Below are 27,884 nucleotides of genomic sequence, written 5' to 3'. Positions count from 1 at the left end.
TATATATATATATATACCAAGAAAGGAAGGAAAGTATTTCATGGAATCGTGATGCTCAAGTAAGCATGAAAAGATGTAACCAGGTTTAAAAGAATTTGAGAAATGTTTTATTATTTTTGGAGTTAAAACTTAGCCTAATCCAGAAACAGATGCATGAGAACCCTGTGTATTACATGAAAAGATGTAACCAGGTTTGAAAGAATTTGAGAAATGTTTTATTATTTTTGAAATTAAAACATAGCCTAATCCAGAAACAGATGGATGAGAACCCTGTGTATTAGAAATTAGAGAAAGTTTCGCCATTATTTTCCAACGAGATTTTGACAATATTCGACATAATTTAATACAACAATACATAGAAGAATCCGTTGACAGTGGCCCCATCTGATAATTCTGTTACAGGCCCTTATCTCTCTCATTGGAATTCATTTCCGAGTGGAGCCCTGCGAGGAATCCCATTCCGTCTCCTGGTAGATGCTGTGTGATTCACTGTACTTGGCGGCAGTGGAAACGTGTTGTAATCTAAAATATCAGCACTGTCATCTTGGAAAAATAAGGGCGTTTTCTTTGACTCGAAGGCGTTCCTGTCTTGTTGCTTTTGTCTCTGCTGATTGGCTTTGGCTTTGGCATTGGCTTTGATCTCACGGTTTAGCTTCGTTCCTGTAAGCTAAAATGAAATTGCAAAGATGCAAGGTCAATTTATTGAAGAGAAATGAGGTACTTTACGGTGCTCTGGGAATACTGATCATGGAAATTAGCAAAAGACTCATTGAAACCTGAAAATTTTCAAAATTCGTTGCTTACCTTGCAGCCTAGGGAACAGAAGCTATAAGTGCTCAGAAGAGCTTTGTGGCATGTATGGCATGCATTTTTGACTCCTTTTCCAGAGCTGGGACGAAACCTACCCTTGAGGAAAACGACCCTTGTGCTGTTTTTAATATATGTCTGCACCCCTCTGATGTCCATCAACTTCTCGATCTCTGAAACTAGGATCACATCATGGTAGGAAGAACGCCTTATCTGAACAAAAGGGGAAAAAACAGAAAAAATAGTGATGCCTTTTGCAATGCTTAACAGTACGGTACACTGATTAGTTAATAAGTAAAATGTAGAGATCAAGAAACAGTGAAGATCTGGTTTCTGATATGTATTGCAATATATAATTGATCAATAAGCAGTGAAGATCTGGTTTCTGATATGTATTGGATACCTAAGAGTTGGAGCTCATATCAAATATCTCAACCTTGGCAGGTTATCAAATCCAAATTTCTTGGCAATCTCATGTAAAATACCAACCCAGGAATATTTGAGATGAGACGCGCATTGATGGAGTAAAGGGCTAGGCGGCTGGGGAACCCTAGCTGCAGCTGCCATCTGGTTTGTGTTGCCGCTTTCTTTTCCGCCTGTCGGCGATGCCAAAGCCTTCTCTTGTACCGTTCGCTGGTGCTGCCATTGCCGTCTAACTCGCTCGCTGGGGTTTCCTCCTGTCCGTTTCCTTTCCTCTGCGGGTTATGCTCTGTAGCCGCCGCCATTTTCTCTGGTCCAGGTTTGTAGTGTGTTGTTGTGGAGATGCTCTGGGTTTTGATGGTTGCGGTGTTTTGGGGCTGCCCCGCCGTATTTGCTACCCTGTGCTCCTGCTGGCCTGTGAGTTATGAACGGGTTTGTGGACATTTTGTTGTCTGTTCTTGGATTTTTGGCTCAGTTTTATTGCTAATAATATTTTCTGCTGGTCAGAAATGGTTTGAATTTTACAATATTTTTTATAAAAAAACTGGCAGAGGAATGTTTAATTTTTATCTTTCGAGAAATAGATTCATGGATTTATGAGATATGTAAAATCTTGAAGCTGGATAATTATAATTTTGAGTTACAAAAAATTATAAAAAATTTGGTTAGATTTTTTCAAAACCATATCAAAATTTCCCTAATTTTCCTAAAAAATTTACAACCTTATTAAACTACTGCAATATTTTCCGATTTTTATAGAAAACTCTGAGCTGGATTTCAGCTCTTTTTTGGTTCTTTTGTTTGGAACTGAGTTATGTTGTTTTTAGCTGGGAGACCTTTTAGGTTTTGACAATTTGGCTTAATTTTCCGGTATTTACCTGTGTCTTGGAGTTGTAATCTCTCAAAAAGAGTTGGTTTTTTTATGATATTTGTTATGTTTCTTTTTGCCACATTTACCCAAATATTTTCAACCTATACAAAATGTAATTTTTCTTTTCTTTCCTATAAATAAAATTACAAGTATTTTTATTCAGATAAAAAACAACCCAATGCAATGCAAAGCAGAGCAGAAAAATATAATATATAACCTGGACAACGTTATGGCGTTTATGGTCAGCAACACAGTAGGAGCACAGAGCGCCAACCATACAATCCAGACAGTACATATTGCACTGAGTACTTTTGCCGGATTTTCCATGGATTTTGCAATGCATGAAGAAGCTCGTCTCCAGCAATGGCTTGAGCCATGCTGCCCTTTTTTCCACTGTGAAGGATCTCATTTAATATCTAAATCTAAGCTTAAATTTGATGGAATGACTACCAAATAATATCAAAGTTGGATCATCTAAATATAAGCTTAAATTTGATGGAATGACTATCAAATAATATCAAAGTTGGATTTAACTGATTGACTAGGGGATTTTATTATTACAAAATTCTAAAAATTCTAAAACTTTTCACACGATGTAACAGAGGGTACTCAAATCAGAGCAGTCATGATGGAAGAGTGACAACAAATCTATCACATCTTCTTTTTTCTATGCTACCTTTCCTATGCTATTGACTTACGACATTCTTTTGCAACATGTGGTGCAATTTCTAGTTTTAAGATCAATTTTATATATATATATATATATATATATATATATATAAAATGAAAAAAAAAATGTTGGACCAGAATAAAATATTTCAATTTTAAAAGAGAAAAGAGAAGTAAAAGTAAAAAAAAATAATTACTTATTAATAAGAGTAATAAAAAGAGGAAGATGAGTAATTTGTTTAATTTTTATTATAAAATTAATACTTAGCATGAAAAAAGTATTAATAATAAATTTTTTTAATGCAAGTCATAAATAAAATATTTTAATATAAAATTAAGTAATATTAATGTGTATTTAAAAATATGTCACATTGGAATATGCCCTAAAATATTTCAATCATAATCGTTCATATATATGTAATTGAAAAATTAAATTTGTATTGTTAAAATATTTTAAGTATTCTTAATATACTATATTGTGGTCTCTTCTAACTATTTTTCCATTTATATGTAATTAAAAATAAAATTTTTATTTTTAAAATATTTTAAGTATTCTCACTATACTATATTTTGATCCCTTTTAAGGATTTTTTTCCATTTTTATTTGAAATCCATCAAACATTTATTGGAAAAACAAAAAAAAAATTAAGCGTGTACAAATCCATCTTAATCATCAATTTATCAAGTAAATTTACACTTCTAAAATTTACTAAATTTATAATCAAAATAAATACACTAATCATATATCAACTCAATTTTATAATAAAAATATTAACAATTAAATAAATTAACAATTTTTTTTACTTATTCTACTATCACTATTTAGATTGCAAATAAGGTAGCAAGCTAAGAAACAAATAGGTAACCTCCTAAAAAATCAGCATAAAAATAGTTATAAATAAATAACTTATTTAACTCAAATAAATCGGAAAAAATAACCTCTATTATTATAATCTCAACAAAAAAATACGCAAACACAAATATGCTGATCCAGTCCATTAAATTATCATGTTTTGCCATTAAATAAAATCCAATACACAAACACAAATATGCTAGTCAAGTCCATTAAATTATCGACTAATAGGGTGAGGACCAATACCCAAATGCATGAAGCGATTAAACCCCATGGGCCTCTCACTTAAGCATGAAGAACTAAGAAGTAAATCGACTAATCTCTCTTCCCTTAATTCTTCGATGGAGCATGGAAACCAATTTCAATTCCTTGAAATTTCTCGGAGTCTTTACCGAACGGCTAATACCTTTTTGGTCAGAAGGAAAAGGGGCATTAATATATTATATGAGAGATATAAGAATTCCATAATAATTACCTTTGAGATGACTTAAAAAAAAATTTGGCCAAATACATTTGCTCATAAAAGGATCTGCATGTGGGTATATCTATCTAATGCTGATCAGCAACGAATCAAACTAGCTCTGATAGCTCTACAAAATATCATGATTCACATAATATAGAGGCTATATGCATAATCACAAAATACATATGCAGAAAGACATGAAGACTAGAAATCCGGGAGAGCAAATTCGTGGATCTCAAAAGGTATCTCCCTCAAAGAAAATCTGTAAATACCATAAACCTGGAGAAGATAGGAGGCCCAATTTAGAAAGAGCATCAGCTTTCATATTTTTGTCCCTACAGATGTGACCAATAGAACTTCCAACCATGCAGCCCCAGAAATAGTTGATCCTATCCATCCAGCCAGTCAGGTGAGGCACTAAAATGTGATTTTTCCTTGATACGAAATCGACCATAACTTTCGAATCTCCAAACACTGATACCTGTTGAATATCAAGGAAAAGACAAAATTTTAAGAGTCCAGCAAGAGCCATAGCCTCCGCCTTGCTGTTGGAGCTAGAACCTCCGTTCCAATGGATGGAGAAATGAGTGTTTTTGTTCATCATAATGATAAAACCACATCCACATACACCCAGCTATTCAGCATCGTCGCAGAACGCTATTGGGAAAGTTGAGCATTCCGTTGATTGCAATTCGGAAACAATCTTTTTTTGATTGGTAGACTTCTGTGGGAGGGCATCAAAATTAGCAGAAATCCTATCTATGATTTTCGAGCATGAGGAATTAGAGCCTTTAAAGATGTTGAGGTTGCGCCACTTCCAAATGTTCCACACTAGGGAAAGGATAAAAATCCTTCGCCATGTTTCTTTCTATCCGCTACACCATAGAATCCATTCATAAATTGAATCCTGTGAGCAGTGCTAAAAACCATATTCTTTTTCTAATGCCAACCATATCTGCTTCGTTTTTTACATTTTATAAATAAATGCACATTACTTTCCCTGTCCGATCTGCATAATGCACAAATATTTGGGCCGTGCCATCCTCTTTTCATTAAATTCTCCCATGTTAAATTTCTGTTGTGAAAAACAAGCCAAGCAAATAGGATCATTTTCGATGGGCAACCATCCTTCCAGAAAATCTGAGGAAAAACAGGGGTGCAGGGAATCTGTTGCAATATCATATGTTGATAAACCTCTTTTACTCTCACAACATTTATTTCTTTCGAAATGTTCCATGTTAGATAATCAGAATCCTCTGAACGGAAAATGCCACAGTTCCGAAGACTCGTCCTAAGGCGAACCCATTGATGTGCAATCTCCTGGGGCATTTGCAAATCACCAGCTTCTTTCCACATCGGGATGGGGCCTTGCCAGCCAGCAATCAAACTGTCCCAATAAAACATGCCTCTTCTATGAAAGAAATTCAGTAAGGATTTAGGTATATTTAACTCTTCAGCGCCGCATTTTGAAACGATCTTTGCCAATAAGTATCTTACTTCCAGTTTGAAAATGCGAGATTAAATTCTTTAAGAAATACGGTTCAATCCTGCGAAAACTAAGCCAGATTGGAAACCCATATGAAGCACCAATGGAACCTTTCCTGAACCAGAACTGTAAGCTCTTCCTGCCTAAGTACTTCATCCGAATCATGTAACTCCATGGACCCTCACCCTGTATAGCTCTCCATAGCAACTTGCACAATAGGGTTTTTTCGAAAGAGCGCAAATCAATCAAGCCCCAGCCTCCCATATTCTTTGGTAATGAAATACTGGCAAGTTTTATGAGATGGTATTTCCTCCTTTCAGCTTGACCCCCCCATATAAAATTAGCTAATAATCTATTCATGTTATTAATAATACTTGCCGAAAGAAGAAATAAATGCGCCCAGTAAACTGCAAGTTGGTTTAAAACTAATTGCACTAATATCATTCTTCCCGCCAAGGAGAGGCATCTGAATTCCCATATAGAAATCCTCCTGTAGAATCTATCCAAGATCCAATTCCAATCAGATTTCGAGTAACCATAAGATTTAATCTGGAAGCCCAAGTACTTTATGCCACAGCTGATAGACTGCGCATTCATTCCAAACAGCTCTGATAACCATAAAACATCTTCATGATTTAAATCATAGTGATAGATAGTAGACTTCTCATTGTTAACTTGTAAACCCGTAGCCATTTGAAAGTTTTTTATGATATCATAGAAACGTAACCAAGTGACGCTGCAAAACATGGCGAATAAGATGATATCATCAAAAAATAAATTATGTGATAAAGAAATATTTCTGCAGATTTTAAGGGGGCGCCACATATTTTCATTTACAGCCTTGTTGATATGCAAGCTAAGAGTATCCATCGCCAGGATAAATAACAACGGAGAGAGGGAGCATCCTTGCCGCAGGCCCCTCTCCGCACGGAAGAAAGGGGATGGCATGCCATTGATGATGATTGCATAATCCACAGGTTCAACACAAGCCATGATCCAATTGATCATATTGGATCTCAAGCCAATTCTTGCAAGCAAACACCTGATGTAGCCCCAATCTAGGTAGTTGTATGCCTTCCAGAGGTCGATTTTAATAATAATCGCGTCACATTTTTTTGAATGAATAGCATATAATGCCTCTTGTGTGCCAGCAATTGCATCATGAATGTTTCTCCCTTTTAGAAAACAGTGTTGTTCTTTTGTTAGAAATTCTGACAATACTCCCTTCATTCTCTCAGCTATGATCTTTGAAACGATCTTGAAGGTAATGTTACACAACGAAATCGGCCTATAATCCTTGAAGGTCTGTGCATCCCCCTTTTTGGGATGAGAGCGATATTGGTGGAGCAGAGTTGTTTGCTGACACTGGCCGCCGTTCTGGTGCCTTCAACCATCCGCAACAGGTCATCCTTGATGATATCAAAGAAATGGATGAGAAACTCAATCGACTAGCCATCCGGACCGGGACTCTTGTCCCTTTTGAATGATTTCATAATTGCAAGTAGTTCATCCTCTGTAACAGGCTGAAAAATTTGATCATTTAAATCACCATCAAACATCCGCGGAAATAAGTCTTTTCCCCATAATATATCCTGAAATCTGCGATTATTCGCTCTACTATATTGATTTTTGAAATATGCCACCGCCTCATTTGTAATATCCTGCTGGGACAAAAGGAAGCCTCCCTTACTGTTGTTGATTTTCCTACCGGTGCACATTACGCTTCTTCAACGGCTTACGTAAAGAAACAAAAAATAATAAAAAATTAAACTTATTTTACCGAGAGAAAATAGAAATTTAAATTAATAATGTTCTACCAATTGAATTATAAAAAAAAATTATTAAAAAAATTTATTTCAAATATATTATTATGATGGCAATATGGTTGGAATATATTATTATGATTGCAATATAGTTGGGATAGGTAATTTTCAGTGTTAATAAAAATAACTTGTTAAAGTGTGATTAGTAATTTGAAAAGTAATTTGTTTGATTTTAGACTTTTGTGATCCATACTATTTTTGATAAAAAAAAATTCAAATTAATCACATCATGAGTCGTTTTCATTAATTAAAATTTAGTTTATATATATATATATATATATATATATATATATATATAATCATAATCTAAAAGAATCAACAGGGGTAGTGTTACCATTATATCTTTTACTACTTGTTCTTTTAACACTAGGACAATTCAACTAGATAATTATCTAACTTATAGATGAAATGACTTTTTTCACGACATTTTTTCTAGTTAATTTTAATCCAAATTTTATAGAGATTTTTAAAAACTTGAGTTTAAATTGTTTAATCTGCATTATTTGAGTGCCCAATTGGGGTTTTCATGTGCCGAATATATTTATGCATTCAAAAATGTATTTTAAAAAATTAAAAATCTTGAAATTGAATTCCGGTGAAAAAGACTATTTCGTCTATACTTTAGATTACTCTATTATTAATTTGAGGAGTAATTTGTTTTTTAGTTAACTAGATATTTCTTAAATTAATTATGATATAGGCATGTATATTTTGAATTGATAATAATTATTAGGTGGATAAAAGGGATTTAATCTTCATAAAATATTTTGGAATATTTTTAATAGCATACACAAATCAAACACTAAGATTTATTTTCAAAATAGTTATGTCAATTTTTCCATTTTAATTAAATTGATTAATTTTTAAAATATAATATGAAAAAATGTCATGTAAAATGAGTTATAGATTTTTTGGAAATGTCGTATCTTTAAACCACGGTATTATAACCAAATGTATTTACACATTAAAAATCTCCATGATAAAGTGAGAGTGAATCTCCATGGTTAAGTATGTTGTTCCATGCTTTTATATATATATATATATATATATATATATATATATATTATTAATTTTTTTTAATTCTAATATGAAATAAATATTTTGATGTTTATAAATATTTACCAACATTTTATGTCACTTGATTTCAAAAATATTAAGTATTGTAAAAAAAAATTTAAAACTATTTTGTGGTTGATTTCTCTAGCCTATAGTGTAGATAGATATAAACAATATGAAAACAAATTCCATGGCCAACTTAAATCTCTAAATGTTTAAAATTAATTTGCAAAAAATCTCACCCATTTTTAAAACCACAACTTAAAACAAAACCATGATAAAGCCCATAATAGCTGAGAAAACTTTGACCAAAAAAAATCTAAATACTATTTTATGGTTGTTGCAGTATATGTCAATGAATGAGATAGTATGTCAGAGCAAAAGAAAATGCAGCACAACTAAATAAATAAAGGCAAAGATAAAGGGAAGTATTTCATGGAATCGTGATGCTCCAAGTAAGCATGAAAAAATGTAACCAGGTTTGAAAGAATTTGTGAAATGTTTTATTATTTCTGAAGTTAAAACTTAGCCTAATCCAGAAACACATGGATGAGAACCCTGTGTATTACGCGAAAATATGTAACCAGGTTTGAAAGAATTTGAGAAATGCTTTATTATTTTTGAAATTAAAACATAGCCTAATCCAGAAACAGATGGATGAGAACCCTGTGCATTAGAAATTAGGGAAAATTTCACCTAGAAAATAATGGAAATGGAAATTCTAACGAGATTTTGACAAAATTCGACATGATTTAATACAACAATACATAGAAGAATCAGTTGACAGTGGCCCCATCTGATAACTCTGTTACAGACCCTTATCTCTCTCTATGGGAATTCATTTCCGAGTGGAGCCCTGTGAGGAATCCCATTCCGTCTCCTGGTAGATGCTGTGTGATTCACTGTACTTGGCGGCAGTGGAGACGTGTTGTAATCTAAAATATCAGCACTGTCATCTTGGAAAAATAAGGGCGTTTTCTTTGACTCGATGGCGTTCCTGTCTTGTTGCTTTTGTCTCTGCTGATTGGCTTTGGCCTTGGCTTTGATCTCACGGTTTAGCTTCGTTCCTGTAAGCTGAAGTGAAATTGCAAAGATGCAAGGTCAATTTATTGAAGAGAAATGAGGTGCTTTACAGTGCTCTGGGAAAACTGATCATGGAAATTAGGAAAAGACTCATTAAAGCCTGATTTTTTAAAATTCGTTGCTTACCTTGCAGCCTAGGGAACAGAAACTATAAGTGCTCAGAAGAGCTTTGTGGCATGTATGGCATGCATATTTTACTCCTTTTCCAGAGCTGGGACGAAACCTACCCTTGAGGAAAACGACCCTCGTGTTGTTTGTAATATATGTCTGCACCTGTAAGGCCTCCAAGTGATTGTGCGACGGGCACTGGGCACGGGCGCACGACGAGCGCACGATGGGCGCGCGACAACCAGGTTTGCGACGAGCTGCGGTAGGAGTGCGACACAATTGCGACGTTATGAAGCACACGGAAAATTGGCTAAGTGTCATTCCACACTTGAGCGCATATGTTATGAGGATACACGAAGGTTTATATGCGTTGAACAAAGGGCATTAAAACATAACCAAGCCGACATGTAAAAGAGTTATGTGGAGCATACAACAAAGGATTATGGGGTCGGCCATGGGCTAACACCCCCATGTAACATCACATAAGAAACGTATATATACATGAGCATGAAAGCTCATTAAACCAATGAACATTCGCTCATACACTCTCGCATAAGGACAAGGGGAAAAGGTGTGTGGTCTTGGAAGGATATGCGCATATCTCATTCGCATAAGAATTAAGGACTTTGCAAGTTTGTCTTATGTGAATGGTTGGCAAGTGTGCCACGGTTTGAGGGGGTTCTGGTGTGCAGTGTTATGCAAGATTTGGTAGGAAGGTTGAGTGGCTCGAGTGAGCACTCCTTCTTATGCAAAGGTGCATAAAATGATGTAAAAGGCTGTTCTATGCCTTGTTGTAAAATCATTCTAAGTATTGGCTTGGAGTTTGCCAAGCATTACTTGTGTTGTAATATTGAAGAAGCTATTATAATATATTGTTGGGCAGACTTTCTGGGAGTTGCCCCTCCCTTTGTACTTGCTTATTGTTGATGTTCTCGGTTTATTGTTCATGGTTAATAATTGAGAATGGTCTTCACTAAAGTATAAAGGATAAATGCTTTTACTTGGTTGCGAAACACAAACTAAGTATGTTAATATTGAAGTAGGCGCAGTCCACGAATGTTAGTATTGTTGAAAAGAAAGCGTTTGGTGGTGTCGCACCTCCCTACAAGCAGTTGGAAGACTACCGCAGGTGTAGGGGCGTGACAGTTGGTATCAGAGCTCGGTTGGAGCTGGTGAGCAAAGGTTGCTCGTGACAGTGACAAGGGTACTTGCAGGTGAAGGAAACCGTTTCACACGAAGTGGAACAAGGGCTGGTTCAGGTTGCAGGTGACTTGGTAAAGATGTCTATCTTGCAAAAATTGGGTTATGCATCCTTCGAAGAATTCGAAGGGAGTCTACTTGAAGAGTCAGAAAGAGTAAAACAAGGATTTGTAGAATGTGGCAAAAGGTTGTTTGAAACAAAGGATGCTCTTCGTGCCTTGGTTAAGGAAGGGATTTCTGATAGAGGGGAAGCTCTTCGACTTGCAAAGGAAGTAGACTTGATTGAAGCAGAACTCAAGGAGCTCAAGATAAGAAAGGAATTGAACCAAAAGTAAGTGAGGCATCTCCTGGCCTTGAAGAGGAAGGTTGAAGTTGAGGAAGAAATTCTTCAACTTGGTTGGACAATAGAGCAAGATGAAGTTGCAGATTGTGCTAACAAGGAAGAGGAAGTCGTGGTAGATGAAGATGTTGCAGACATTATTACGATGGAGGAAGAACTTGAGGCTGATCAAGTTGAATCAGGATCGTACAGTTTGTCAACATGTATGGATGAGGTCACTCACATGGAGGAGCCTCATGATGATGAAGTAAGTGATGATACTTGTGTTTCATTTGGGCATTTGGGAGATGGACCATGTGCAGGAAAGGGCAAAGCCAGTTTGCCAATGCTAGGGAGGATCTCACCATGGATGGCTAGGATGGAACCTTGTATGGAGAAGCAAGGATTGTCGATTGTTGCAGGGCTTGTTGGGGTTGCTTGTGACCTTGTGATGAAAGGTGCAAGGACCCGTGACAAGGGTGGAACTTGATGATCGTTGTGGAGGATTGGGTCATGCTTTAGCCACATGGAGAATTGGCTAAGTGCCCGGCATGACTCATGGACAGATGAGGAGGGCACACACTTGTGATGTTTTGGGTGGACTTCTCATGGCCGAGACCAAGAGATAGTCTTGATGGACACTTTGGTGGAGGAGCTATGGTGAAGGGACTCATGACATGATGATGATGAGATGGTTGAGTGACCGAGTTCACTAAACCGAAGATTGAAGACTTGGATGGACTTGTGAGCAGCTATGGAGCATTCCTACTACATGGGGAGCTGAGGCATCTTGTATGCTTGCTGAGGTGTTGGTTGGGGATGGCTTATGGAGCTCATGATGACATGAGATTGTTGTGACTTTTAGGGACTTCATGTATGGTGGACTTAGAGGATCTAATGCATTGAGGAGCTGAGGTCAGGTGACTTTGATGCAGTATGGGATGCATACTTTCAAAGTACATGTATGGGCATGGCTTGGAAGAGTGACTTAATGTGGAGGATCGGTATGAGGCACTTTGAAGTGATGGAGTTACAACGATGATGATGATGATGCTTTGGTGATACATTTGAGCATGGGTTGAGCCGAGACTCAACTACTTTATACAAATGGGAGCTGATTTGATCGAGGATCATGGGCAGCACATGGATAGATGAGACAAGTGCATACTTGTTTTTATGGAGACTCAAGGATGGCACATTGCAGATGATGAATAGGCTTCATGGACCTGAATGGGGCACATCAAGAGTTGGGTTGAGGATATGTTATGAGGATACACGAAGGTTTATATGCGTTGAACAAAGGGCATATGTTATGAGGATACACGAAGGTTTATATGCGTTGAACAAAGGGCATTAAAACATAACCAAGCCGACATGTAAAAGAGTTATGTGGAGCATACGACAAAGGATTATGGGGTCGGCCATGGGCTAACACCCCCATGTAACATCACATAAGAAACGTATATATACATGAGCATGAAAGCTCATTAAACCAACGAACATTCGCTCATACACTCTCGCATAAGGACAAGGGGAAAAGGTGCGTGGTCTTGGAAGGATATGCGCATATCTCATGCGCATAAGAATTAAGGACTTCGCAAGTTTGTCTTATGTGAACGGTTGGCAAGTGTGCCACGGTTTGAGGGGGTTCTGGTGTGCAGTTTTATGCAGGATTTGGTAGGAAGGTTGAGTGGCTCGGGTGAGCACTCCTTCTTATGCAAAGGTGCATAAAATGATGTAAAAGGTTGTTCTATGCCTTGTTGTAAAATTATTCTAAGTATTGGCTTGGAGTTTGCCAAGCATTACTTGTGTTGTAATATTGAAGAAGCTATTATAATATATTGTTGGGCAGACTTTCTGGGAGTTGCCCCTCCCTTTGTACTTGCTTATTGTTGATGTTCTCGGTTTATTGTTCATAGTTAATAATTGAGAATGGTCTTCACTAAAATATAAAGGATAAATGTTTTTACTTGGTTGCGAAACACAAACTAAGTATGCTAATATTGAAGTAGGCGTAGTCCACGAATGTTAGTATTGTTGAAAAGAAAGAATTCGGTGGTGCCGCACCTCGCTACAAGCGGTTGGAAGACTACCGCAGGTGTAGGGGCGTGATAGCACCCCTCTAATGTCCGTCAACTTCTCGATCTCTGAAACTAGGATCACATCATGGTAGGAAGAACGCCTTATCTGAACAAAAGGGCAAAAACAGAAAAAATAGTGATGCCTTTTGCAATGCTTAACAGTACGATACACTCATTAGTTAATAAATAAAATGTAGAGATCAAGAAACAATGAAGATCTGGTTTCTGATATGTATTGCAATATATAATTGATCAATAAGCAGTGAAGATCTGGTTTCTGATATGTATTGGATACCTAAGAGTTGGAGCTCATACCAAATATCTCAACCTTGGCAGGTTATCAAATCCAAATTTCTTGGCAATCTCATGTAAAATACCAACCAAGGAATATTTGAGATGAGAAGCGCATTGATGGAGTAAAGGGCTAGGCGGCTGGGGAACCCTAGCTGCCACTGCCATCTGGTTTGTGTTGCCGCTTTCTTTTCCGCCTGTCCGCGATGCCAAAGCCTTCTCTTGTACCATTCGTTGGTGCTGCCTTTGCCGTCTAACTCGCTCGCTGGGGTTTCCTCCTGTCGCTTTCCTTTCCTCTGTGGGTTATGCTCTGTAGCCGCCGCCGTTTTCTCTGGTCCAGGTTTGTAGTGTGTTGTTGTGGAGATGCTCTGGGTTTGGATGGTTGCGGTATTTTGCGGCTGCCCCACCGTATTTGTTGCCCTGTGCTCCTACTGGCCTGTGAGTTATGAACGGGTTTGTGGACATTTTTTTGTTTGTTCTTGGATTTTTGGCTCAGTGTTATTGCTAGTAATATCTTCTGATGGTCAGAAATGGCTTGAATTTAGTAATATTTTCTGATGGTCAGAAATGGCTTGAATTTTGCAATATTTTTTATAAAAAATTGGCAGAGGAATGTTTAATTTTTATCTTTCAAGAAATAGATTCATGGATTTATGAGATATTTAAAATATTGAAGCTTGATAATTATAATTTTGAGTTATTAAAAATTTGGTTAGATTTTTTCGAAACCATATCAAAATTTCCCTAATTTTCCTAAAAAATTTACAGCCTTATTAAACTACTGCCATATTTTCTGATTTTTATAGAAAACTCTAAGTTGTATTTCAGCTCCTTTTTTGGTTCTTTTGTTTGGAACTAGGTTATGTTGTTATTTTTAGCTGGGAGACTTTTTAGGTTTTGACAATTTGGCTTAATTTTCTGGTATTTACCTGTGTCTTGGGGTTGTAATCTCTCTCAACAAGTTGGTTTTTTTATGATATTTATTATGTTTCTTTTGCCTCTTGCCAACTAATTTTTTCATGAACTCTTGCCACATTTACCCGAATATTTTCAACCTATACAAAATGTATTTTTTCTTTTCTTTCCCATAAATAAAATTACAATTACAAGTATTTATATTCAGATAAAAAACAACCCAATGCAATGCAATGCAGAGCGGAAAAATATAATATATAACCTGGACAACATTATGGCGTTTATGGTCGGCAACACAGTAGGAGCACAGAGCGCCAACCATACAATCCAGACAGTACATATTGCAGTGAGTACTTTTGCCGGACTTTCCATGGATTTTGCAATGCATGAAGAAGCTCGTCTCCAGCAATGGCTTGAGCCATGTTGCCCTTTTTTCCACTGTGAAGGATCTCATTTAACATCTAAATATAAGCTTAAATTTGATGGAATGACTACCAAATAATATCAAAGTTGGATTTAACAGATTGACTAGGGGATTTTATTATTACAAAATTCTAAAACTTTCCACACAATGTAACAGAGGGTACTCAAATCAGAGCAGTCATGATGGAAGAATGACAACAAATCTATCACATCTTCTTTTTTCTATGCTACCTTTTCTTATGCTATTGACTTACGACATTCCTTTGCAATATGTGGTGCAATTTCTAGTTTTAAAATCAATTATATATATATATATATATATATATATATATATATATATATATATAATGTTGGACCAGAATAAAATATTTCAATTTTAAAAGAGAAAAGAGAAGTAAAAGTAAAAAAAAAAAATACTTATTAATAAGAGTAATAAAAAGAGGAAGATGAGTAATTTGTTTAATTTTTATTATAAAATTAATACTTAGCATGGAAAAATATTAATAATAATTTTTTTTAATACAAGCCATAAATAAAATATTCTAATATAAAATTAAGTAATATTAATGTGTATTTAAAAATATGTCACATTGGAATATGCGCTAAAATATTTCAATCTAACTCACGAATATGTAATTGAAAAATTAAATTTGCATTGTTAAAATATTTTAAGTATTCTTAATATACTATATTGTGGTCCCTTTTAACGATTTTTCCATTTATATGTAATTAAAAAAATAAAATTTGTATTTTTAAAATATTTCAAGTGTTCTCACTATACTATATTTTGATCCCTTTTAAGGATTTTTTTCCATTTTTATTTGAAATCCAACAAACATTTATTGGAAAAACAAAATAAAAAATTACAGGTGTGCAAATCCATATTAATCATCAATTTATCAAGTAAATCTACACTTCTAAAAATTTACTAAATTTATAATTAAAATAAATACACTAATCATGTATCAACTCAATTTTATAATAAAAATATTAACAATTAAATAAATTAACAAAAAAAATTACTTATTCTACTATATCATTATTTAGGTTGCAAATGGGCTAGCAAGCTAAAAAAACAAATGCAATCTAGGATTGGTGACCTAAAAAATTACCATAAAAATAGTCATAAATAAATAACTTATTTAACTCAATTAAATCCAGAAAAATAACATCTATTATTATAATCTCAACAAAAAATTACGCAAACACAAATATGCTAGTCCAGTCCATTAAATTATCATGTTTTGCCATTAAATAAAATCCAATACACAAACACAAATATGCTAGTCAAGTCCATTAAATTATCGACTAATAGGGTGAGGACCAATACCCAAATGCATGAAGCGATTAAACCCCATGGGCCTCTCACTTAATCATGAGGAACTAAGAAGTAAACCGACTAATCTCTCTTCCCTTAATTCTTCGATGGAGCATGCAAACCTACCGGTGCACATTACTCTTCTTCAACGGCTTGCGTAAAGAAACAAAAAATAATAAAGAATTAAACTTATTTTACCGAGAGAAAATAGAAATTTAAATTAATAATGTTCTACCAGTTGAATTATAAAAATAATTTATTAAAAAAAAATATTTCAAATATATTATTATGATTGCAATAGGGTTGAATATATTATTATGATTGCAATATAGTTGGGATATGTAATTTTTATTGTTAATAAAAATAACTTGTTAAAGTGTGACTAATAATTTGAAAAGTAATTTGTTTGATTTTAGACTTTTGTGATCCATATTATTTTTGATTAAAAAATTTCAAATTAATCACATCATGAATTGTTTTCATTAATTAAAATTTAGTTTATATATATATATATATATATATAAAAGGAATCAACAGGGATAGTGTTACTATTATATCTTTTACTACTTGTTCTTTTAACACTAGGACAATTCAACTAGATAATTATCTAACTTATAGATGAAATGATTTTTTTCACGACATTTTTTCTAGTTAATTTTAATCAAAATCTTATAGAGATTTTTAAAAACTTGAGTTTAAATTGTTTAATCTGCATTATTTGAGTGCCCATGGGGTTTTTCATGTGCAGAATATATTTATGCATTCAAAAATGTATTTTAAAAAATAAAAATCTTGAAATTGAATTCCCGTGAAAAAGACTATTTTGTCTATATTTTAGATTACTCTATTATTAATTTGAGGAGTAATCTGTTTTTTAGTTAACTAGATATTTCTTAAATTAATTATGATATAGGCATGTATATTTTGAATTGATAATAATTATTAGGTGGATAAAAGGGATTTAATCTTCATAAAATATTTTGGAATATTCTTAATAGCATACACAAATCAAACACTAAGATTTATTTTCAAAATAGTTATGTCAATTTTTCCATTTTAATTAAATTGATTAATTTTTAAAATGTAATATGAAAAAATGTCATGTAAAATGAGTTATAGATTTTTGGATATGTGGTATCTTTAAACCACGGTATTGTAACCAAATGTATTTACACATTAAAAATCTTCATGATAAAGTGAAAGTGAATCTCCATGGTCAAGTATGTTGTTCCATGCTTTTATATATATATATATATATATATATATATATATATATATGTTTGACGCTCATATATATATATTAATTTTTTTAAATTCTAACAAAGATGTATTATGAAATAAGTATTTTGATGTTTATAAATATTTACCAACATTTTATGTCACTTGATTTCAAAAATATTAAGTATTGTAAAAAAAGTTTTTAAAACTATTTTCTGAAGTGTGGTTGATTTCTTTGGGCTATAGTGTAGGTAGATACAAACAATATGAAAACAAATTCCATCGCCAACTTAAATCTCTGAATGTTTAAAATTAATTTGCAAAAAATCTCACTCATTACGCCATAAGGCGTTTCTCTTTGAAACGAACTCACCTAACTGCCACCGTGTCCAGTTTTGCAACGTTCGATGAAATGTTAGACGATTAAAACAATATTGGGCGTTAGATCAACGCCGACTCCTCCTACTTAATCGTAAACCGACTCAGTATTCCTTTGCTTTTCAACTTCTTCTTCAACCGTCCGAGTTCTTTTTCTTCACCAATAAATTCAACCAAACCAGCTCCTTCGTTAGATCACCACCGACTTCAACAGGCGATTCAGCCGTGCTTGCAACCAGCTCCTCTGGCTTTTTAATTTCTTCGAGGTTTCTACTGTTTCTTCAACTGAAGGGGCTTTTTAATTTCTTCGAGGTTTCCACTGTTTTTTGAAGAGGAGGTTCAGGTATGCTTGGACCTTGGTTAACTGTGTGAAGCGGAGTCTAGGGCGATCAGATTCTACGAGATACCCTAGCCTTTTCGGGTTATCCTTCTCTTTTTTAAAATATTCAACAGGTGATCAATTCCTCATCAGGGTTTGTTTTGGTTTTCCCTTAATTCTCTGTTTCTCTTTCTTACAAAAGAATTTATAAGAATCTGAGACATACTCATCAGGGTCTGTTTTCGTTTGTATCTCTTACGGTTTATTTCAGAAGGCTTGTGTAGAACCTTGCCCTCAAAATTCAATATGTTTTAACTATTTCGCTACAGAAATAACAACTGGGACTACAGTAAGTGGTTTCTTGAGCAACATTCTGGGGTTTATCCTGCTATAATATTTGCTTCTTCTGTTTGAGATTTATAAGGTCAGTTCATGGTATAATATTTGCTACTGTTGTCTGAAGATTTGAGGGCGAACTAATCTTTGCAATAACCATATAATTGTTTTTTTCATACGCAGCATATAGCACGAGCAGTTAGAGATCCAGCAGCATAACCACTAGAATCAACGCAAGCATAACTTCTGTTAGATCGATAGCAGTTTCACGAAATAGTTTTGGTTTCTGATGTCACATAGACACTTTTTTTTGGTTCAACTATTCTGTAATGGTCCCCTGCATAAGGGGGTTGGGTTTTTACGTCAGGTCTCTGTATCGTAGGGTTTGTTCTGCGATTGCCATACTTGTCATTAATGTTGTGTAATGGGTTTCTGCATGTTCTGTTTTGAATCGATACTTTTGTAACATTGGGTTAGCGCTACTGTTTGAGCACTAAATGCCTTCACATAAGGCACATGTCAAAGCATGTCAATGCTCTCGTACACGCAATTGGCCAATTAGTTGCCTAGCGGTATATAGGTCAGTGTTGTTTTGTGTTGTAATTTAGGCTAGACCAGTGGTTTTTTTTATGGTTGAAAGTAGGTTTAAATTTGCAAAGATTGGAACTGAAAATAAAATATGTTTAATAGTTAAAACTATGTAATCATCTTTTATTCATCCAAAGGGCAACGGGGTTATTGGATGGTCCAGTGATAGTGATAATGTTGATAATGGCTCCCTTAAATCAAATTCAACAACAAATTTCATTCACCGTTGTTCTCTGTATATTCGATTTTGAAATGGTCCAACACTGTCTTATTCTTTAATTCCTGGCTCCAGAAAATTCTCATGAATTCTCCAAACTTATATCCTTTGTACCGAGCCGGATGTTTTCCATCAACCAGGGACGTTGCAGGGGCAATGAAGGCATCATCTGAGGGGCCATAAAACGTAGCAATTGATATACGTGCAACAGATGCATTTGTTACTGCTCGATGTTCCACACTTCTGAATATACCATTGCTCACAACCTGACAAATTATTAGCATTAATAATAACATTGTCAAATTCCCATTGTTCACAACCTGATAAATTATTAGCATTAGCATTAGCATTAACAATAACATTGTCAAATTTTCAGGAGGAAATAAAGTATTGGATTTGCTCTTGCTCTTGTTAAATACCTGTATTTGATCTCCCATATTAACAACAAAAGCGTTGGGTATGGATTCTACAACAACTCACTTTCCATTTCTGAGTACTTGCAGACCACTGACCTCGCCTTGCATTAAAACAGTGATGCCACGCGCATCTGAATGGCGTGGTGTGCCAAGAGTAATATCTGGTTTCGGACATGGAGGATAGTACATTATATCCATGAGTTGGGTGTGTTTTCCGAAGATTCTGTCCAAGTAACTAGAATCGAGCCCTAGAGCTTCAAAAATGGCAGCCAACAGCCTTAAAATCAGAGCTCTCACCTTCATAGCTTAGTTGCCTGCGATCTCTCTGTATAAAATCATATGCAAGATAAGTACTTCTTGTTGTTGCAATATCATTCCTCTAGAGTTTGGACTTCTTTTATTTACCCTCTACTGAATCTGGCATGCTCGGTCTTCCACGGGCATTTCGAAGAATTCTTTGGCAATTTCCATCATGCTTTTCATGGTTCCTTCTGGTACGCCATGTTTCACTATCTGCACTCACTTAGATCAACCAGAAGATATGTGGCCATAAAAAAGAATAGTACATACCCTCAGATATGAAACTTGAACCAGTCACTAGATCTTATTAACACATCAGACTGACATTAAAAATATAGATTAAATAATCCTACAACTCTGAAAGTAATAGCCTCAAAAACTTCAGGAATAGAAAACTGATAAGAAATATTCTAGAATATCCATGGCAAGCTTAATTTGTAACATAGGGCCTTTTTGGTGTGCGTAGAGGATAATCCAGAGATATTAAAAGAAAAGCACTGGCAAGAGAAGGGGGATCGAAGTATGATGTACCTGGAAAAAGCCATCTTCCTCGCACGCATGGCAGATTTCTTCAACTACCCTTGTTCTGTTAGGGCCATCCAGGTCCTGGAGATCCACCACTGGAATGCTCTAAGAGTAAGACACCTCAGACAGGTGGGGGCGTTCACTGGGAGGCAGGATATATTTATCTTGAACTTGAAGATGATTTATTCCATTGGACAACAGCTTTTCGACAGCATTCACATCCTGGGTCAGGACTTCTTCCATTGTAGATGGCATATTTCTTTCTCGAGTGCTGTAAAATTGGCAGTGGCACCTACCTATTGCTGTGCAAAACTAAACTTCAATTCGCACACCAGAAATAGGATATTGGATGATGGGCAAAAGAAGAGTGAACATTTAAGTGCGTGCATGTAGATCTCTTCAAATGAATTGAAAAGACATCCCCATGTTAAAGTTTTCAATATACATTATACAATTTTACTACTATTTTTTACTCTCTTTATTTTAATTTTCAGAATCAAAAGAGAGGATGAATTACGTTTAATGAATAGCAAAAGAATTTAAAAGAAGAATTATAAATTCTGGTTATGTTGTTCAAATTCACGGCAATAGCCAATTGGCATCATTTTCGATTTTCTGAATGTGCTATACATGGCTGTAGCGATACACAAGTTAGCCCAAGCAGTGAAGATTTCACAAGAGTTGTAGGCTTTGGAAGACAAGTCAGAGTGGAAAATGAGAATCCTTACAAGGTCTGGGCCGCCCCCATAATGTACAAAGTTCGGAATTTTAGGCTATATAAGTGGTTTTGTTAGTGTTTTTGAGGGGTTTCGGTGAATTTTTTTTTTTTATTTGCTTCTTTGGATTTCTTCAAAGACCACGTAATAATCCTGTTGATGGTAGAGCTATATGCTAGTAACTGTCCTTGGGCTTGGTATTTGATGTTCTGTAAACTAGTCTGCTTTTTGATTTGGATCTCTGTTGCTCTCGATGAGCTCTCTGTTGATCTCTTTAATTGCAATCTGAATATGCACTATACGGTTTTACTATCTCATCGTTATGGTTCTTCCGTAAGTGTTTTTAAAAATGACACGTTTCACGAAATAGTTTTGGTTTCAGATGTCACGCAGACACTTTTTTTTGGTTTAACTATTCTGTAATGGTCCCCTGCATAAGGGGGTTGGGTTTTTATGTCAGGTATGTGTATCATAGTGTTTATTCTGCGACTGCCATACTTGTCATTAATGTTATGTAATGGGTTTTTGCATGTTCTGTTTCGAATCGATACTTCTGTAACATTAGGCTGGTTCTACTATTTGAGCACTAAATACGTTCACATAAGGTACATGTCAAAGCATGTCAATGCTCTCGTACACACAATTGGCCAATTAGTTGCCTAACGGTAGATAGGTCGGTGTTGTTTTGTGTTGTAATTTAGGCTAGACCAGTGGTTTTTTGATGGATGAGAGTAGGTTTAAATGTGCAAAGATTGGAATTAAAAATAAAATTATGTTCAATAGTTAAAACTATGTAATCATCTTTTATTCATCTCGAGGACAACGGTTTTATTGGATGGTCCAGTGATAGTGATAATGTTGATAATGGCTCCCTTAAATCAAATTCAACAACAAATTTCATTCACCGTTGTTCTCTGCATATTCGATTTTGAAATGGTCCAACACTGTCTTATTCTTTAATTCCTGGCTCCAGAAAATTCTCATGAATTCTCCAAACTTATATCCTTTTACCGAGCCGGATGTTGTTCATCAACTAGGGACGTTGTAGGGGCAATGAAGGCATCCTCTGGGGGGCCATAAAACGTAGGAATTGATATACGTGCAGCAGATGCATTCGTTACTGCTCGATGTTCCACACTTCTGAATCTACCATTGCTCACAACCTGACAAATTATTAGCATTAATAATAACATTGTCAAATTCCCATTGCTCACAACCTGATAAATTATTAGCATTAGCATTAGCATTAACAATAACAATAACATTGTCAAATTTTCAGGAGGAAATAAAGTATTGGATCTGCTCTTTCTCTTGTTAAATACCTGCAGTTGATCTCCCATATTAACAACGAAAGCATTGGGTGTGGGTTCTACAGCAACCCACTTTCCATTTCTGATTACTTGCAGACCACTGACCTCGCCTTGCATTAAAACAGTGATGCCATGCACATCTGAATGGTGTGGTGTGCCAAGAGTAATATCCGGTTTCGAGCATGGAGGATAGTACATTATATCCATGAGTTGGGTGTGTTTTCCGAAGATTCTGTCCAAGTAACTAGAATTGAACCCTAGAGCTTCAGAAACGGCAGCCAACAACCTTAAAATCAGAGCTCTCACCTTCATAGTGTAGTTACATGCGATCTCTTTGTATAAAAGCATATGCAAGATAAGTACTTGTTGTTGTTGCAATATCGTTCCTCCAAAGTTTGGACTTCTTTTATTTACCCTCTATTGAATCTGGCATGCTCAGTCTTCCACGGGCATTTCGAAGAATTCTTGGCAATTTCCATCATGCTTTTCATGGTTCCTTCTGGCACGCCATGGTTCACTATCTGCACTCACTTAGATCAACCAGAAGATATGTGGCCATAAAAAATAATAGTACATACCCTCAGATATGAAACTTGAACCAATCACTAGATCTTATTAACACATCAGACTGACATTAAAAATATAGGTTAAATAATCCTGCAACTCTGAAAGTAATAGCCTCAAAAACTTCAGGAATAGAAAAATTATGAGAAATATTCTAGAATATCCATTGCAAGCTTAATTTGTAACATAGGGCTTTTTTGGTGTGCGTGGAGGATAATCTAGAGATATTAAAAGAAAAGCACTGGCAAGAGAAGGGGGATCGAAGTATGATGTACCTGGAAAAAGCCATCTTCCTTAGACGCATGGTCGATTTCTTCAACTACCCTTGTTCTGTTAGGTCCATCCAGGTCCTGGAGGTCCACCACCGGAATGCTCTTAGAGTAAGACACCTCAGACAGGTGGGGGCATTCACTGGGAGGCAAGATATATTTATCTTGAACTTGAAGATGATTTATTCCATTGGACAACAACTTTTCGACAGCATTCACATCTTGGGTCAGGACATCTTCCATTGTAGACGGCATATTTCTTTCTCGAGTGCTGTAAAATTGGCAGTGGCACCTACCTATTGTAGTGCAAAACTAAGCTTCGATTCGCACACCAAAAATAGGATATCGGATGATGGGCAAAAGAAGAGTGAACATTTAAGTGTGTGCATGCAGATCTTTGCAAATGAATTGAAAAGACATCCCCATGTTAAATTTTTCAATATACACTATATAGTTTTACTACTATTTTTTACTCTTTCTTTTAATTTTCAGAATCGAAAGAGAGGATGAATTACGTTTAATAAATAGCAAAAGAATTTAAAAGAAGAATTATAAATTTTGGTTATGTTGTTCAAGTTCATGGCAAGATCCAATTGGCATCATTTTCGATTTTCTGAATGTGCTATGCATGGCTGTAGCGGTGCACAAGTTAGCCCAAGCAGTGAAGATTTCACAAGAGTTGTAGGCTTTGGAAGATAAGTCAGAGTGGAAAATGAGAATCCTTACAAGGTCTGGGCCATCCCCATAATGTACAAAGTTCAGAATTTTAGGCTATATCAGTGGTTTTGTTAGGGTTTTTGAGGGGTTTCGGTGGATTTTATTTTTGTTTATTTGCTTCTTTGGATTTCTTCAAAGACCATGTAATAATCCTTTTGATGGTAGAGCCATATGCTGGTAACTGTCCCTAGGCTTGGTATTTGATGTTCTGTAAACTAGTCTGCTTTTTTATCTGGATCTCTGTTGCTCTCGATGAGCTCTCTGTTGATCTCTTTAATTGCAATCTAAATATGCACTATACGGTTTTACTATCTCATCGTTATGGTTTCTTCTGTAAGTGTTTTTAAAAATGACACGTTTCACGAAATAGTTTTGGTTTATGATGTCACATAGACACTTTTTTTTGGTTCAACTATTCTATAGTGGTCCCCTGCATAAGGGGGTTGGGTTTTTATGTCAGGTCTGTGTATCATAGGGTTTGTTCTGCGACTGCCATACTTGTCATTAATGTTTTGTAATGGGTTTCTGCATGTTCTGTTTTGAATCGATACTTCTGTAAAGTTGGGTTGGTTCTGTTGTTTGAGCACTAAATGCGTTCACTTGGCCAATTAGTTGCCTAACGGTAGATAGGTCGGTGCTATTTTGCGTTGTAATTTAGGCTAGACTAGAGGTTTTTTGATGGTTGAGAGTAGGTTTAAATGTGAAAAGATTGGAATTTTAGGCTATCTAAGCGGTTTTGTGATTAGACCCATCTCCAGTATCTCATGGCAACTCAAGCTCAAGCCTCAGCAAGCAACCATCAAGAGCATTCTGAGTCTTTCTCCACCCCTAGTTAAAATGCCACTCAGTTCCTGTTGCATTAGCTCTTTTAAGTCATTCTCTTTCCTCTCCATTTTCAATTACAAGCCCACCTTCAATCGCATAAAACATTCATACTCTGTCAGTCAATGTACACCCGATTCAATAACCCACAACTTCAACCCCTTTTAGATCACCTTCAAAAACCTGGGTATTTCTCAGTTGATATATGCACAGCACAAAAACAACATTCTCAAGGATGTGGGTAAGCAAACTCTGTCAATGGAATCCATGCTCTTGTTCACCTCTCTGATTCAGCAAGTCCAATTGACACCATCTTTAGCAATTACCGAAATCCTGAACTCAGACTTTCAATCCAACATAAGAGCCAGAGGCATACAAACATTAAGACCTTAAATTATTTACAAAATGTAGGCCACCATTATACCATTTAATGGGAGAATAATGAGTACCCATCAACATCATTACCATAGGTTTCTCCCATAAAATGGTTTTGGGGTCAATGTCAATAGTGAAAATATCATCTACATAATAATCAACATTTTTTATATCCGCTTCTCATGGGATTGAATTTGAAGAGCCACACTTGATTCTTCTCTACCTTCACTATGTTAAGACAATTTAAGTACATATAGGTTATAGTTTTAATGTTATAGTTAATGTGTTAGGTATTAAAGTTTATGTCTTGTAACATTTTAGGAGTTACAATGTGTTTATGATGAGAGTGTACTAGGGGTCATAATTTTTAGAATTCATTGTGTTAAAAATCATATTGCACTATGGTTTACTTAATAATAGAGTTATTCCCTTAAGGATTATAAGGTAATAAATGCCATTTTTTCTTAATGGTAATAGTGGTTAGAAGTTGCATTTTGGAAGGGTTTGCAATTCTCCCAGAGCGATCAAAGTATATTATGGTTTATATGGGATATGGGACATATAAGTATTTTGACTTTCATAATGGTTTTTGGTTAAGACACATTGTATTTGATATTATAGTGACCATAGCGGTGAAAGGTTACATTAATAAAGGGAAAAAATTAGTGGGGCTAATATATAGTGCAATATATATGAATATCTAATAATAAATTCATTATAAGTATTTTTATTCTTCATGAAAGTATTTTTTTGTGTTGTATTTGCGTTCTTCAATTTATGCCTTACAGGGTTTCCTTTACAACATTTAGTGCAAATGCTAGTATTTAAAACCACAACTTAAAACAAAACCATAATAAAACCGATAATAGCTGAGAAAACTTTGACAAAAAAATCTAAATACTATTTTACAGTTGTTGCAGTATATGTCCATGAATGAGATAGTATGTCAGAGAAAGGGAAATGCAGCACAACTAAATAAATAAAGGCAAAGATATATATATATATATAGGGAAGTATTTCATGGAATCGTGATGCTCCAAGTAAGCATGAAAAAATGTAACCAGGTTTGAAAGAATTTGTGAAATGTTTTATTATTTCTGAAGTTAAAACTTAGCCTAATCCAGAAACACATGGATGAGAACCCTGTGTATTACGTGAAAAGATGTAACCAGGTTTGAAAGAATTTGAGAAATGTTTTATTATTTTTGAAATTAAAACATAGCCTAATCCAGAAACAGATGGATGAAAACCCTGTGTATTAAAAATTGAGAAAATTTCACCTAGAAAATAATGGAAAAATAATGGAAATTCTAACCAGATTTTGACAAAATTCGACATAATTTAATACAACAATAAATAAATAGAAGAATCCGTTGACAGTGGCCCCATCTGATAATTCTGTTACAGGCCCTTATCTCTCTCTATTGGAATTCATTTCCGAGTGGAGCCCTGTGAGGAATCCCATTCCTTCTCCTGGTAGATGCTGTGTGATTCACTGTACTTGGCGGGAGTGGAGACGTGTTGTAATCTAAAATATCAGCACTGTCATCTTGGAAAAATAAGGACTCGATGCCGTTCCTGTCTTGTTGCTTTTGTCTCTGCTGATTGGCTTTGGCCTTGGCTTTGATCTCACGGTTTAGCTTCGTTCCTGTAAGCTAAAGTGAACTTGCAAAGACGCAAGGTCAATTTATTGAAGAGAAATGAGGTGCTTTACAGTGCTCTGGGAATACTGATCATGGAAATTAGGAAAAGACTCATTGAAGCCTGAAAATTAAAATTTTCAAAATTCGTTGCTTACCTTGCAGCCTAGGGAACAGAAGCTATAAGTGCTCAGAAGAGCTTTGTGGCATGTATGGCATCCATATTTTACTCCTTTTCCAGAGCTGGGACGAAGCCTACCCTTGAGGAAAACGACCCTCGTGCTATTTGTAATATATGTCTGCACCCCTCTGATGTCCATCAACTTCTCGATCTCTGAAACTAGGATCACATCATGGTAGGAAGAACGCCTTATCTGAACAAAAGGGGAAAAAACAGAAAAAATAGTGATGCCTTTTGCAATGCTCAACAGTACGGTACACTGATTAGTTAATAAATAAAATGTAGAGATCAAGAAACAGTGAAGATCTGGTTTCTGATATGTATTGCAATATATAATTGATCAAGAAGCAGTGAAGATCTGGTTTCTGATATGTATTGGATACCCAAGAGTTGGAGCTCATATCAAATATCTCAACCTTGGCAGGTTATCAAATCCAAATTTCTTGGCAATCTCATGTAAAATACCAACCCAGGAATATTTGAGATGAGAAGCGCATTGATAGAGTAAAGGGCTAGGCGGCTGGGGAACCCTAGCTGCCGCTGCCCTCTGGTTTGTGTTGCTGCTTTCTTTTCCGCCTGTCCGCGATGCCAAAGTCTTCTCTTTCTCTTGTACCGTTCGCTGGTGCTGCCGTTGCCGTCTAACTCGCTCGCTGGGGTTTCCTCCTGTCGCTTCCCTTTCCTCTGCGTGTTATGCTCTGTAGCCACCACCGTTTTCTCTGGTCCAGGTTTGTAGTGTGTTGTTGTGGAGATGCTCTGGGTTTTGATGGTTGCGGTATTTTGCGGCTTCCCCGCCGTATTTGCTGCCCT

General features: G+C 35.5%; 1 protein-coding gene and 2 pseudogenes across 1 annotated transcript; all 3 read right to left on the bottom strand.

Annotated features, from left to right (window-relative positions):
- Window positions 1–229: 229 nt before the first annotated feature.
- On the bottom strand, window positions 230–1,706 carry LOC149256622 (uncharacterized). Its single transcript, XM_089457478.1, has 3 exons — window positions 1,297–1,706; window positions 805–1,020; window positions 230–667 (listed from the first exon to the last, which is right to left on the bottom strand). The coding sequence occupies exons 1-3, from the start codon at window positions 1,372–1,374 to the stop codon at window positions 416–418; spliced, it is 546 nt and encodes a 181-aa protein (XP_089313604.1). The 5' UTR covers window positions 1,375–1,706; the 3' UTR covers window positions 230–415.
- A 17,535-nt stretch (window positions 1,707–19,241) lies between these two features.
- Window positions 19,242–19,961, bottom strand: LOC149256621 (protein DMR6-LIKE OXYGENASE 2 pseudogene; annotated as a pseudogene).
- Window positions 19,962–22,206: 2,245 nt separating this feature from the next.
- On the bottom strand, window positions 22,207–22,821 carry LOC149256620 (protein DMR6-LIKE OXYGENASE 1 pseudogene; annotated as a pseudogene).
- Window positions 22,822–27,884: the final 5,063 nt, after the last annotated feature.

The sequence above is a fragment of the Pinus tabuliformis genome, chromosome 7 (assembly GCF_031772625.1).
Source record: "Pinus tabuliformis cultivar Carrire ecotype Pingquan chromosome 7, CPIR1, whole genome shotgun sequence".
In the NCBI taxonomy this organism is placed as follows: Eukaryota; Viridiplantae; Streptophyta; class Pinopsida; order Pinales; family Pinaceae; genus Pinus; species Pinus tabuliformis.
This window is presented reverse-complemented; position numbering and strand designations above follow the sequence as displayed.